Source organism: Lacerta agilis, chromosome 10, assembly GCF_009819535.1.
Source record: "Lacerta agilis isolate rLacAgi1 chromosome 10, rLacAgi1.pri, whole genome shotgun sequence".
Lineage (NCBI taxonomy): Eukaryota > Metazoa > Chordata > Lepidosauria > Squamata > Lacertidae > Lacerta > Lacerta agilis.
Window position 1 is genome coordinate 49,698,112 of NC_046321.1, and position 15,992 is coordinate 49,714,103.

At 43.6% G+C, this 15,992-nt stretch overlaps 1 protein-coding gene across 2 annotated transcripts in view; it reads right to left on the reverse strand.

Moving 5' to 3' along the window:
• The window catches only part of IMMP2L (inner mitochondrial membrane peptidase subunit 2), a 448,622-nt gene that overhangs the window by 90,378 nt on the left and 342,252 nt on the right, over nt 1–15,992 (reverse strand). For both annotated transcript variants that reach the window (XM_033163446.1, XM_033163445.1), the window contains exon 5: nt 6,774–6,876. In XM_033163446.1, coding sequence (XP_033019337.1) covers nt 6,774–6,876 — 103 coding nt within the window. The remainder of the gene's footprint in view (nt 1–6,773; nt 6,877–15,992) is intronic.

Genomic DNA, 15,992 nt, shown 5'->3' on the forward strand with positions numbered 1-15,992 from the left:
ACCATGGATGCGGAGAAGTGGAGGTGGGGGTTGTCTTTGAACCTGGAAAGCTCCAAAAAGCAAAGAGCCCTACACTGGATGGAGCAATTCCCTGATTCCATATAAGGAACTTTTGTTGTTGTTGTTGTTCAGTCGTTCAGTCGTGTCCGACTCTTCGTAACCCCATGGACCAGAGCACACCTTTATATATTCCAAATAAATCATATATGACTCCATAGAAGGCAGCTTTCTATGTTCAGATTGTGCCGGGCTGTGTGAGTTCACTGATAAGCTGTCCATAAGTGACAAAGATTGGAAACATAACAGTTGATGTGTGCAAACAAGGTGAATATGACTAATATACTTTATTTGTACATTTATGAAAGCAGAACAGGGATGAGGTTGGCTGGTTTCTCCAACCCATAGCAGCCCCCAGCCCATTCCGCACCATCCTCTACACTGTTCTGAAGGATCCCCCTACCCCCTAAAACAAACAAACAAAAACTCTGAGTATATTACTGTTTTCCAGCTGTATTCTGGTTAAGTAACACTGAATCCACTCTGAAATGCAGTTGTGGATAAGATGAAGAGGGATTTATATTTTCTGTTTAGCATTAGAGTGGTGGGATAAACAGCTCTCAAATTTCCATAAAAAGACAACGTATCAAGTATATTTACATTCCCCATTACTGTATGTTATAGCTTCCAAGATCTGTGAAGAAACGTAATCAGTAATTCTTTCCCTTCAACAACCCCTTGGGTCCCCTTAAACCTTCTCTGGAAGAGGTCAGAGACACGCTAGAAAGGTTAGCCAAAGGGTCTGATGATCTCTTGGCTAGAATTGCTCTTATTCTTTTCTCAACACCAGTCAGATTTCTGTTCTCTTCATTATTAGTTTTTATCTCTCTTTTGTTTGGTAGCCTTTATTTCTGTGGCTGTTAGGAAACCCATGCCCATCTTCTAAACAACAAAGCACTGGGCCGGAGGGAAGGTGATGTACAGAATTGTAGTTTCAGGGTGTTAATGCATCTTGAATTATTTGGTTTTGAACCCCAGCCAGCATTGTGATTAATTTGCACCCTACCCCCCTACTCCACACACATGCCTCACCCCTCTCCTGGATGGCTGCAAAATTTCCCAAGCCCAAACCCGTTTTGTTTGGGCAGAAGGAACAGACATCCTTAATGGATTAATCATTACTTTTAGTGATTCTACTGATAACCTACTTGGGACATCTCTTTTCTGTCCATTCAGACAATTGCGTGAAGTTTCGATTCTCAAGAATTTTCACTCTGGCTCAGGAAGCCATGACGTCCTGCTTCAAAAACAGTACGTGGTGAGCCTTGAACTAGCTCTATCTTTCTCTTTCATACACCAGGCAAGCTTCTTATTTGAAAATCCATACATTTTATTGTAATGTCCAGACTCAAGAAACCATGCTTTGAGAAGAAGCATGACTTCAAAAACATATTGGTGTGTTCTCACTAGGTATAGTTTTAGCAAATCACAGTTTTCTGAGTTTGGCTGTCATGGAGAACCGTGGTTGGTTTAAACACAAAAGAGGAGGAAAGGGGAGCAAAACCACGCAAGAGTGAGAATCATCACAAATAATCTTATAACACAAATCCAGGGTTTCCCATTATAGTGTGTGTGTGTGTGTGTGTGTGTGTGTGTGAGAGAGAGAGAGAGAGAGAGAGAGAGAGAGAGAGAGAGAGAGAGAGATTTAAGTCACGATCCCAAAAATTGTCAAAGTAGCATAAGAGCCTGTTTTCCCCCCATGAAAAATACCGGTATATATTTTTAACTTGCATAACAACACTGCTTGACAAACAGATCTGAAAAAAGACACATGGTTGAAGCAGATCCATAGCCACAGGGGGGCTAGCCATGCTTTTTGTCCTGGGTGAAGCCTCCAGAGGGGCACCCTTCAGGCTCCCAGCCCATCCCCCTCTGTGTGTGTGTACACAAGAGCACGTGGGAGGCTGCCAAGCTGTGTCTTTGACCTGGGTGAAATAAAGCCTAGTTTCACCACTGGTTGAAGTTCATACATATACAGCTAGCCTACCTGGCTCATCAGGTTTGCCAACTTTCATAGCCTTGCAGTAAACCACTTGCCAGGGCAAACTGTTATTCCTCCAGGGGGAAAGATTCTCCATTATTTAAATGCCTTTATGGCACATTAGTTCAAGTGCTCAAGCACAGTATTTTAGTGAGCAACTTTACTAGTGGCAATGTAACCACATGAAACATTGTTTACATTGCCAGCTTCAGCTGAGATAGCCACATACCTTCAGATGGATTATGTATAGAACATATAACACAATAGGGTCCTCTTCAAACATTAGTTGCACGTAGAGGGCAAGCCTATTGAAAGGACTCAGCCAGGGCTACACAGGCAGCCCCGCTTTCAAAGTTGAATTTTTCATCCTGCTCCATCCATTGCCACTACTGCCACATTGACAGTAATGTTGGCAGCAAGGAATCTTCTCTATGGAGGTTACCTATGGAATTCAGAACCCTGATGCATAAAGAAGGCACCACACTGCAGATATTATTCTCAACACAAAAAAGGGGCAGGAGAAATCCATATTGAAAGATGGGGCTAAGTACACATACATGAGGCCCCTTTAAACAGGCTTGGCCTCAAATTCCTTGTGAATGTTAGACATTTTTTTGCAATTTTAGGTTATGTGAAAAACCTATAAAATAGAAAAATCAACTCCAAAATTTAGAATTCATCAACCCCCCCCCCCCCAAGCAGGTTTTTTATAAATGAATTTTATTACTTCCTCAGAGTGCAGTTCATAAAACAGATTAAGAAGGTTTACTTTGACCTACTTCAACAGAACCAATATAGTCTCAGTACACCAGTGCAAATAGTTTGGAGACTGCACTGGTAATTCGACTGTCTGAGAACAATTCCACAATAACATAGCAAACAAAACTACAGACAACGATGTCAATGAAATTTGAGTTTCAGGTCAACTTTCATAAAGCACCTGTGGACTCTGTGCTTGGAGAATGTATAAAGTGTGCAATAGTGATAGCTAAAGAGGTGAATTTTCTCTATGAGACCTCATATTTGACTTCATCTAAAGTACTGTATCCACCTCTGGAGGCTACGTTTTAAGAAGGCCATAGAGTCTGTATATTACAAAAAGAGGGTTCAGAAGAGGGCAATGAAGATCATCCACAGTTTGGAAAACAACTCTTACGTGGAAAGTTTGGAGGAACTGAGTATGTTTATCCTGGAGAAGAAATGAATGAGGGACAGGGGACATTGTAATTTTCCCCAAATACATGAAGGATTATGACACTGGGGAGAGCAAAGACTGGTTCATTGCTGCCACAGAGGACACAGCCAGATCCAATGAGCTGAAGTTACAGCAAGGTAGATTTTGATTGCGTACCAGGAGAAAAGTCTTGATGTTAAGAGCAGTTTGACAAATGAATGAATTACCTGATGTGGTTCTGGGCTTTGCACCACTGAATGTCTTCAAAGAAAGGCTGAAAAGTCATTCATTGGGTATGCTCTAGTCTGGATTTCCTAGTGTTGCCATATTTCCACCTACCGCATAATACTGCAATTCTAACACTTACATCCACATTTAAAGTGATACCTATTACAAACACTTTCTGCATCCATTCAGTGCCATGGTTCGCACAATATGCTAAGCCAAGCCTGGGTTCCGTGCATGCTCTGGGAGAGAAGCTTGCAGCCACTTCAGTCCTTATGGCTGCCATGCTAAGCTAAGACAAGGTTTAGCTTAGCATGTCATGGAGACCAGGATTCATGGTACATCAAAGACTTGTTCTTGATGCACACATGGCAAACCCTGTGGCATAGCTTCTGAAACTATTCAAAATACATAATGGCAAAAGCAAACCTACAAAAACCTCAGTAAAAGTGTGCTTTATTAGTTTCCCAGTTAAACTACACTGTAATATTGTTTCCTAAAACCTGCTAGAAGCATGGGTTAATTTAAAGAAAGGTACTATACAAATGGAAGCAAAATCACTCGACATATAATTTTCCACTTTTAAGAAAAGCAATGGGGAGCCATAAGTTCTTTTAATGGTTATTGGCTGCAGTTCAGTACGGGGTGGGTTTTTTTTGTCATTATAAATAGCTTCCACGGCTTGTTTAAAAATCTAGATTAAACCAGGCAATATCAAAGTAACAGCATTACAGTACATTTGCTCCTTTGCACAGAACAAAGCTATTCTCTGAATAATAAAATACAATAAGCCTGCTTTTCTTAATTCAGTCTAAAGCACTGCAAAGTAATTAACAGTTATATTTGTAGCTGCCCAGTTATATTTTTCAGATGTTCTTGTTTTTAGTGCATCATTTATTGCATTGTTCTGAATCCTAGTTTGTTTGTTTAACAACCATAACATTCTATCATCCACCTATCTAGAAAAAGAAATAGGGAAAAGGGGGGGGGGGGACCAATACTGGCTAGAGTCTGACTTGCATTCCTTTCATTGAGATGTGAAGGTGGAGGGGGTGAAGGGGAAAGGACATGGGTGTGTTATGTCCTCTGATTTTTCTTTTCTGGGCTCTCACATCTGTATCTTCCCATTATATAACATTACTATAGTACTCCACTTTTGTTTCAAAGAATGCAAATATCCATCATGATTCTTGAAAATAACTATTTTTTAAAATTCTGATCCTATAATAATTAAGCCCAAACATTACAGTATTAAATACTTTTTAAGTGGGTTTTTTTAAAGGTAAAAATGGGGATTTAGCATATGCCCCACACATTGTTTAGAATGCACACACAGTCTTAATGCCAGGAAACTTCATTTTTACATTCCGAAAATGTAAACTATACTATCAGACAAATACAGGAAGAAACCTAATTATCTGATCTTAAATTATTTTACATTTCCCAATGTGGCACAGTAGGTTCTGAATGATCCCAGTGCAATTGTCTTATTGTTCCAGCCCACACTCCCTCTCTTAAGGCTATATCCTGAATGAGTGGGGAAAGAACATTGTGTGTGTGTGCTTTTTACCATTTGAATCTGTGTCCCATGAAGCCCGTTATGCTTGTCTACAAGTTTAACCATGTCTGGCTTTATCTACATTATGGAAGCTCTTTGGCTAAAATTGACTACAGAGCGTGAAGGTCAGTAGATGATGGCCTTAAATGCAACCCATCTTCCAAAGATAGTATTTATACACGTTTCATGGGAAAATGCATTAGTACCCCAAAATCAGAGTTTTGACATAGGTAACATTTTGCACTTGAGTGACCTTTGTTATAACAAAAATAGGAGACAGAATTCACTTCTGCCACCATGATGTCCTTTTCCTTTTGTTCGTCCATTCCAAACTTATGAAAAAAAGCAAAGAAGTACAATGTGGGGACGTGGCTTCACAAAGAGCAGGGGTGTACACTTTCAGAACCTTGATCTACAAATTGGAGTGCTCAAGGACATTTGCATCAATTCATGACATGCATTGATGGCATTCATTTGTTTATGCAGTGACACAGGGAGTGGTATACACCAGGGTATCAAAATGTCACCTAAAGCAGCATTAATGAGACGGATGCATCCTGCTGTACAGTGTCATTTCCAATGCCACTCTAGCAACTAGCTACTTTATGCAAGACACAATGTTTTCTATAATTGCTTATGCCACATAGTGACTGGAATACCTTCAGTTTATTCTGTCTCTGAATTGCCCCCACCTCCATATTTACCCCCTCCTGCCATGGTCCCAATCTCCATTCACAGACAACTTAAGCATATCATCTTGTTTACTTATGCTGGAAACCCATCACCAATTCCAACAATCTGCTCCCAGCTACAACACACATATCAAAATAGACTGGTGCTGTTGTTGTCCATGAGAATCTAGACACAGTTTGCACACTGAATGCTTTTGGACTTTCTGTTTACATTCTTTCTTCACCCCTTTTACTCTGAAGATCATATCTTATCATAACTTCCCCCCGCAAAGACTCATCCATGGCTTCTGTCATCTCCATTTCTCAGATCATTCTTCTCATCTCTGTTCACCTGGCTACCTCCCTTCCAGAATCACAAAATCAAGTAATCGCCATGTTGAAACAGCCATTATGGAGTATAGTTGCCTCCCCATAAGCTGCCCTCTGCAAGGTCCACTTCTCTTCAAAAGACTTCCCAGACTATCTTAGGGGCATCACACACCTTCTGCTTCAATACTCCCATCTCACTTGTCATTGTCAGCTCCTCATCTCTGTCCCAGGCAAGTCTTCCTAATGTATATTATACAAAGCTCTGGGCTTTTCTGTGTCCTACTTGGCTCCTAGCACACCGTTGGCACTAAATAAATATCAAGCCACAGTAATAGTACTCAAAGTCAGAAAACTCCTACAGCATCAATTATTTCTGAGTGATAAGAATTTTCTGCTGTTAAAAAGTATCCCCTCAGGACCTGTTCTGATATACCAGTGTAGGAATAAGTTAATCTAAGGAAAGGACAGGGAATCTGTGGTCCTCCAGATGTTGATGAACTCCAGCTACCATCATCCCCAGCCGACATAGTCAATGGTCAGGGATTATGGGAGCTGCAACCATTCCTATCCCTGCTTTAAGCATTCTTAAACAAGACAACCAACCACACACGTCAAAGTTCTCACCGTATCCTGCAACAGCATGATGAGACAAACTGGCCTGGCCCCTACAGAACTTTGTCTTTTAAAATAAACTTTCAGGGACCAAACCCCGACAAGTTTTTATTACTGTATATTATGTGGTATAAAATACACATGGAGAAAATGGTTGTGACTTACCGGGCCAAAAGCATTGCTGTCAAAGCTGTGTCCACGATGATCACCCTCTACCCACATGTGGCCATGGGGAACCTTTACGTATTTCTTTTTGTAGCCTATGGTTCTAAAGAGAAAGGCAATTGCACAGTTAGTGGCATAAAAGAAAATTCAGCCCCCAAAATAAACAACCAATACTGATGGCTCTTCACAATAAAACAAAATAGAAATTAAAGCATACAGATTAGTTCTGGCTCCACCCCAGGCTGGTTCATGCATATAACCCTGATAACTTTTGGAACTGCTTACAATGCAATTGTGTGCATGCTTAGTGAGAAGTAAAGTCCTACTGTGTTTGGTGGGATTCCCTCACTAAAAAGTTGTCGGGGTATGGTTGCTGGAGCTCCTCGTGCACGGCCTTGGATTGGTTATGCACGAGGTACCAGTTGCGGGGAAAGTGGCCAGCGTTCCGCGTGCTTTTGAGCACGGTCGCCGGCCAAGCCTCACAGTCTGAAGGATGATGAGTAAGCCAATTGAAGACTCTGATGGTGTGTGAGTTCCTAGTTGCCTTCTTTAAAGAAACGTTGCCTCGTGAAATAAAATTTGTACCCTGACTCTGAATAGGCGGACCGATTTACAGAAAATTAAAATTTTTACTTTACTCCCCCGTTAACCCCAAAGGAAGACAGACACCGGTAGTATCTTTAGTGGCTTCGGCAGAACCCGCGTAGGCTCGTCCCCTAAGCTAAGTTCTCCTAAACTTAAAGACCCTGCGCGCCCAATCTTCCGCGAGGCTAACTAAATAAACTAAAACCGAAATATCTTCCGCGGGCCTAACCCTAGGCTAACCTAAAGAAAACCTAACTAAGGCTAAACCGAATGATCTTCCGCGATCTAACTCTAACTAAAGAAAAACCCATCCAACCCGTCCAGCCCGCTCCTAGCCCCTTAAACTAAACTTGACTTCAACTAAAACCCAACTAAAAAGAACATAAGAAGAACGTGCGATCTCGTGCTACTCTCCTACCTAAGCGGGGTGCCTCTGCCTTTTATTAAGGAACAAACGTGACATCATCATAAGTACTTTAACCAATAAAATCACTGTTGCTGCCCTCCAAAAAGGCGGGAAGCAAGTCTAACGCTCATCAACAACTTTGAACATGACCGGATCTACAAAATAAAGGCGGATTAATCTTGTAAGTGAATCACACTATTCATTCATGCTTTCACTTTCACTTTTGCGCGCAATTATACCAAAAGTAGACCTTAAAAAAACCATAAAATAACCAATAAAATATGAATCCATGGCGGATCCGTGAAACGTATTCCGACATATCATCTTTCTTTTTTTGTTTTAAATTAAATTATTTTTGATTTAGTTATATAAAAAAAAGAAGGTTAGAGATATCATAAGCATTTATCTAACACAAACATTACCATTTGTTTTGATATAAACCTCGACATGAAAAGGCAGAGCGTCAACAGTGCCAACAGTGTCCACATCAAAACTGTGATATAAACACTGGCAACACTATCAACATCCATCCCCCCATAAGAGGAAATACTTGTACAATAATGTAACAATAAAATCATGAAAATAACAAACCACTAGCCAAACATAAAAAGTGATCGATCCGATACACTGTAAACCTTTTTAGGTATATATAAATACTTCAATATGTAGTGTAACACAACAAATCATCTTATAAGCATATATACTTTCGCGTGCAGCGTAAAACAACAAATTACTCCCCAAACACAAGAGAGGACCTGATGCAGGTCCAAAATTAAAAATAACGGATAACGACTGCCCAAACATAAGAGAGGTCCCGATCCGGGACCCAAAATTAAAATATAACTAGAGCTGGGGCTACATGGCCTACCCAGACCCCTCCCCCATTTTTTTTTAATTTTTTATTTGGAAAACTTAAGTAAAATGGATAAGGCAACATAAAGGGTGTGTGGCACTGAGGCTACAGAATCGAGGGAACTTTCAGGAAGACAGATTCTGGACTTACCACAGCGACCACAGGTAACGGGGAACTAGGGTCCGATTCCAGAAAGGGGATTTAAGCTACCTACATAAAGGTGTCCCAGCCAGGATGAGGATTTAAACCATCTACACAAGGGTTTCCAGCGAAACGATATTAGATTTAAACCAGCTACATAAGGGTCTCCCATTAACAGCAGGAAACAGAGTGAAGGGAAAAGCTGGGAACCTGGTTTACTGCCAAAGGTAGCATATAGAGGGGGAATCTTTAAAATAAATAGGGGTACCAAAAGGGTAGGACGCCACCAGACTTGACATATATATCTTGAACAAATCCGAGAATGACCAATTCTTTGACCAAAGGAAATATAAATGTTACCACATTTTGAACTACAACTTTTGCAAGCACAACGTGGAGATTTAGGATTATTGAAATAAAACATATATATATAAATATATCTATGACTAGAACTGCACAAAGATGATGCTTTGACCTTACATAAACATTTCCATATCATCAAAATTATGACGCTCTAAATGGAAACCATTTCAGAAAAGCTTTGCATATATAAACATCCATATCATTAATTATCAAGCTATAAGGAAAACACATGTAACATGCGAGGCGGATATTTCAAGAAGCATACAAAGGCAAATATGCAATTTTTACAAGTACAATATAAAGTACAAGACAGGTTTAGAACTGCAAAATGGTGTTGGAGAGGAGGATGAAGACGATGAATGAGTTGCCGGTCGTCTTCTTCTCCGACTACACATGACCATGTAGAAGAAATAGTCCTGGAACTCAGGAAAAGTTCATGGAGCTCAGGAAAGTACTGAAATATCGAGCTCTGAAGAAACAACGATACCTGTAGAAGAAAGGAGGTTAAGCAAGCAAATCAAGGTGATCTGCTAGTGAGTGCAGGTATGGGAATAACTGGAACAAATCTAGGCAGCCAGGAACCAAAGGCCGCCCAGAGGCAAACAAAAGGCCTAGGCAGTAGGAGGGTAAGGCAAACTGCCCAGAACTCAACTGGTGCTGTTAGTTGAGCACTTTTGAAGAATTGCTGCATTTGACAGGAAGTTGAGAAGTTAGCGAGTAGCTAACAACCAGAGTTAGACATCACGGCTTGTGATGAAAAGGGAGCATCGAATTTCACGCAAAGTTTGTCCAGCGTGTTTCTTAAGTGAAGAATGGAATTGAACACACAAACAAGGTGTGGAAGTAGGGGTTTTTTCCGCAGAAGTAAGGACAGTCCTCCGCTGAGAGGATTAAGCAACAAGGGGTTGTCGTTGAAGATGCAGGCTGGCAAGTACCACGCAGGGTTACATGACTTGACCTTCAGGTGAAGAGTTCCTTGCGGAAGACAGTACTTCTGAGCACAAGGAGGAACCGTCTGAAGAGCCTGTAGTAGAGTTCTTGGTTGATGCAGGAAAAGATAGCTCTTTGATTAGGGCCTCTGCTGCAGCGAGCTTTTCTGACGTCAGCGCCCATTGGTCGACCCATACAGGGGGTCCTTCCTTCCAGGTGAGTGGAAGAGCATGTACTGGCGCTGATGCAAAGGCCCACATCAAAAATGTGTATGGACAACAGTTCTTGCCTTAGACAATAAGTCTCTACCCCAGAGGGTGATAGGCACATCCATGACAAGTGGACGGAGCTGCACCATGGAGCCTGAGTCTGACTGGAAGGTAATCGGATGCACACTCTGGTGGGCGGGTTCGAAACCTCCGACTCCAAAGACTTCCTGGGTGACAGTCGTTGCCCACTGGTCAGACCAATCCTTTCTGGCGATCACTGTGACATCTGCGCCTGTATCAAGAAGACCCTTGATCTTTCGTCCACCCATTTCTAAGACGAGATGAGGGCGTTCTTCTGTAATCTTGATTAGCGCCATTGCTGCCTGAGGAGGCAAAGAGTCTACAGGAGCTGTAGGTGTAGAAGTAAGCAAATAGAGTCTGGCAATTTCCAAACCTTTTGTTAGGACACAAGGAACAGTTGAAAATCCTGGAATCAGCAACTGCGATGAATCTGTGATTCGAACTAGGCCTGCAGTCAGTGTGACTGTGGCAGGGAGGCGATCCATCCTAGGCAGAATAAGGCAAATTGAGGTGTCTGGGAATGGACCACGAATGGATGTTGGCAATTGCTGAGCAAACCATGGATTTGAAAAATAACAGTCCTCTGTTAAGAAGAGTGGTATACCTGGGACAGAAGATTCTTCTTGTTCTTCATTGGCAGTGTCTGAAGACATCTTTTTGGCTTCGGGTTTTTTGCACTGCTGAAGTTGGCAACTCTGAAGCTGCTTGGCGTTGAGTTGGCAAACTTGAGGTTCTTCCGTTGGTAAGAGTTGCTGATGCTGTTGAACCTGTTGACATTCAGGCAGTTGTGCATCAAACTGGCAGGATGGAACTTCCTCTTTGACGCGAGGCAGTGATTGTGGCGGGCTGAGCTTAAAAGCTGGAGGTGACACAAAGGTGTGGACATTGTTAACTGGAGTGATGTTTAAGCTTCCACAAGAGGGAGCTGGCTCACTCACTTGTATTCTTTGGCCACATGGAAAGTGATCATCAGCTGGGCTGCAACTTGAACACTGCTGTTTCATCAAGGGCAAATGTCCTTCGATGACAGATTGACCTTGACTCAATGGTGAGTAAAGCTCAGGTGCTGCGAGGTTGACCTCAGTAGGATGTTTTCTCAATGTAGAGGGCAATTCTGCGATCAGAGACTTGACTGTGATTGCTTGCTGTGAAGCAGGGTTGACATCAGCAGGAACTGAAGGGCGGTCAGCAGAAGGTGAACTGAATGCTGTGTTCTCTACTGGAACCCTTTGAATAGGTAAGGCAGATGATGAAACCTCTGGAACCTGAATGCTTGATGAGGTCACATCTTTTCTCTGGACATCTGAAGAGTAGATATCTCTCTGGATCACTCTTTTTTCCTGATGACCTGGATAAGGAGTAGCGTTGTTCACCTTTCTGGGATGGTTGACCTTCATGATGTTCTTGAACTTGCACCCTATTGTTTTACCGGGGCCGGGGCGCGGCCCGCAGAACCGTTTCCCTGAACTGGAGATGAGGTAGGTGATGTGTTTTGTGGATTCAAGCGACAATCATTTGCCCAATGAAATCCTTTCTGACAGATGGGACATCTCTCTGGCGGCTTGGCAGAAGGCCTTGGCGTTGTTGTGCACTGCGACCGGAAATGCCCATCGCCTCCACACCCATAGCACTTCTTGACTGGCGTAGAGCTGTCTTGACGTGGCATCTGTACCGCAGCTGCCAAGAGCTGTGCTTTGTAGGAGTGGGTACCGACATTCTGGCAGACGCGTAGCATCTCAGTCAATGTGGCATCTGGACGAGCTGCAACTGCTGTTAGGGCATTCTTGCAGTCATCATTGGCATTCTCAAAGGCAAGTTGTTTCGTCAGCATGTTTCTGGCATGACGATCTTCTATCTGGCGTTCCACTGCAACAATCAGGCGATCCACGAAGTCCCCATAAGGTTCTTTTGGACCTTGCCTAACTGCAGCGAATCCTGATACTGAGCTAGCATCTGTGCGATTGGGTAGTCTGCGCCAAGCTTTGACTACAATGTCTGCTATGGTGACAAGTGCAGCATCAGGTATGGCTAGCTGTTGATTGAGATTGGAGTAATGTCCTGATCCTGTGAGCATATCTTCTGTGGCAAGTGGCGTTGCACGTCTGGCTGCTACTTCTTTCCACTCTTGCAGGCACAGAAGAGCATCTGTAGGTGACAGGAAGGTGCGAAGAATCAACTTCCAATCAGATGGCAGAAGTCTACTAGTGGACAGTCCTTCAAGTAAACTTCTAGTATAAGGAGCTTGAAGTCCATTTTCGCGTATGGCTTTTCGCAGTTCACGTAGTGTTTCAAAAGGAATGGCTTGATATCTTGCAGGTTGTCCTCCATTGGCACGAATCACTGGAAAGATGTGCATTGGATCAGCACTAAAATCTATTTGTCCCAAAGCTGCTTCTAAAGCTTGAGTTCTGCAGATGGGTTGCATTGCTGTTGGATCTGTAGGTGGCATCAGTGAGTTTAAATCTTCTTGATGCTTTCCAAATGATGGGCCACTAGATGGCGCTAAAGAGTCTTTGACATCTGGATGCCTTGAAGATGGCTGACTATGAAGACAAGATGGCTGACTTGAAGTTGGACGAAGACAAGATGGCTGACTTGAAGTTGGATGAAGACAAGATGGCTGACTTGAAGTTGGAGCATAAGGTTGTTGGCTCTGTACTGCAAGTCCTGGCATCTGGATCATCATTGTTTGGCTTTGCTCTTGTCTTGGAATCTGCATTGGCATTGGAGGTGCTGAAGGGTTGGTAAATTGCTGTTGTGCTGCTTGCATTGAAGCTTGGATTGCTGTTGATTGGAAATCAGCTTGCTGCAAAACTGGAGCTGCTGGCTTGAGCGCGGCCTGCAGGGCAGCAGGGTTTGCTGGCAAAAAGGCTGCTTGCTGCTGCTGCTGCTGGATCGCTGGCAAAAGCGCGGCTTGCGATGGAGGAAGCGGGACCGTTGCTTGGAGCGAGGTCCGCGGCTGCTGCTGACTTGAAATCGCTGGCTGGTAAAAGGCCTGCGATGACTGCTGAGCGACTGGCGGTGGGGCAGTTCGCGGCGGGGCTTGAAAGGCCGACGGCGTCTGCTGCACCGGCACAGGCGGCAATGAATCTGGCAATGACAAATTGGACAAGGGCGAGTGCGTGTACGACAACGGGGCCTGAACTGGCTGCTGCGAGGGGGCCGAAAATGGCACAACCGCAAGCGGCAGCACAGGGGCACTATTAAAAGCAGTATTTCCTAAATTCACTGTTCCATTAAGCAAAACATTTCTTGGAGCGATTTGTTGAAAGCAGTTTCTTACTTTGCTCCATACTAATTGTACAGGAATTCCGATTTTCGGGTTGGCCATAAATTCTAACCCGATCCTTTCCCATGAGGCTAAATCTTTCGTTCCCTCCTTAGGGACCCAGGGACAAATTTCCCCAATGGTTTTAACTAAAAGCTCTACTTCTGATTCAGAGACAGGGTGACCATTTCTTTTCAAAAGGTACAATAAGTCTTCACAAAATTTTACTTGAGCAGTTGAGAGTGAGGAGCCCATTTTTTAAACACTTTTCCAAAACTTTTCCTCCCCCACCCGTAGGCTTCTACTAGGGGACACCGGTTCTACCCGTAGGCTTTAACCGAAAAACCTGGCACCCGTAGGCTTTAGCCAGAAAACCTCCGCCCCCACCCGTGGGCTTCTACTAGGGGCTACCGGCCCTACCCGTAGGCTTTGACCGAAAAACCTGGCACCCGTAGGCTTTAGCCAGAAAACCTTTCCCTCCCACCCGTAGGCTTTTTCGGGAGACACCGGCCCTACCCGTAGGCTTTGACCGAAAACCCTGGCACCCGTAGGCTTTAGCCAGAAAACCTTTCCCTCCCACCCGTAGGCTTTTTCGGGAGACACCGGCCCTACCCGTAGGCTTTGACCGAAAACCCTGGCACCCGTAGGCTTTTGCCAGACCCTTCCCACCCGTAGGCTTTAGGGAAGACCTTACTCTGCCCGTAGGCTTACACTAAACTCCTTGCCGCTCTACCCGGGGACCCCTTGGGGCAAAAATACACGCGCGCGGCTTCTATTTACAACACTTTGGGCAAGCGGTGGATTCGCGCTACTGCAGCGAAATCCTGGATAAACCGGGCCGTTATACCTCACCTCTCAATGTCTGTTTCCGAGCCACTTCCGATATGTTGCCTTTAACCGGAGTCTTCGTGGAAGCGATTTTTGACTACGCTTTGCCTCACACGGGGCACCACTTGTCGGGGTATGGTTGCTGGAGCTCCTCGTGCACGGCCTTGGATTGGTTATGCACGAGGTACCAGTTGCGGGGAAAGTGGCCAGCGTTCCGCGTGCTTTTGAGCACGGTCGCCGGCCAAGCCTCACAGTCTGAAGGATGATGAGTAAGCCAATTGAAGACTCTGATGGTGTGTGAGTTCCTAGTTGCCTTCTTTAAAGAAACGTTGCCTCGTGAAATAAAATTTGTACCCTGACTCTGAATAGGCGGACCGATTTACAGAAAATTAAAATTTTTACTTTACTCCCCCGTTAACCCCAAAGGAAGACAGACACCGGTAGTATCTTTAGTGGCTTCGGCAGAACCCGCGTAGGCTCGTCCCCTAAGCTAAGTTCTCCTAAACTTAAAGACCCTGCGCGCCCAATCTTCCGCGAGGCTAACTAAATAAACTAAAACCGAAATATCTTCCGCGGGCCTAACCCTAGGCTAACCTAAAGAAAACCTAACTAAGGCTAAACCGAATGATCTTCCGCGATCTAACTCTAACTAAAGAAAAACCCATCCAACCCGTCCAGCCCGCTCCTAGCCCCTTAAACTAAACTTGACTTCAACTAAAACCCAACTAAAAAGAACATAAGAAGAACGTGCGATCTCGTGCTACTCTCCTACCTAAGCGGGGTGCCTCTGCCTTTTATTAAGGAACAAACGTGACATCATCATAAGTACTTTAACCAATAAAATCACTGTTGCTGCCCTCCAAAAAGGCGGGAAGCAAGTCTAACGCTCATCAACAACTTTGAACATGACCGGATCTACAAAATAAAGGCGGATTAATCTTGTAAGTGAATCACACTATTCATTCATGCTTTCACTTTCACTTTTGCGCGCAATTATACCAAAAGTAGACCTTAAAAAAACCATAAAATAACCAATAAAATATGAATCCATGGCGGATCCGTGAAACGTATTCCGACAAAAAGTGTATTTAGTGTTAAAGCCTGAAATGTGGGGCTCTAGGAGTGCAATCCCCCCCCCCACTGCTGAATATTTGCTCCAGATAGAACTGAACTAAGATTTCTCTGAGGAAATTTCTGAGTTTTCTTTTGCCTCTCATTTTGGATTTCCCACTTCCCAATTTTATCCAAATATACCACCCCCGGCAGCTACAATATGTGCCCCATAATGCATTATGGAGGATTATGAAGGATGCAAAATGGCAGATAGACTGGTAAGACATTTGCTGCTGCAACAAAAAAACTGAAAGCAACGGAGGAAGGAGTTGTTTTTCTCCCACGGGTAATAATGAGCCTCATCCCTGAGAAACTGTTGAAGCAATTTCTCCTCTCCCTGGAGAAATTTGGTGAAATAGTCCCCACAATGTCTTTGTCCACAGATGGAGCGGAACATTTCCAGAGTCCATTTGCAGACTGCAGGAAGCAGCCTTGAGCTCCA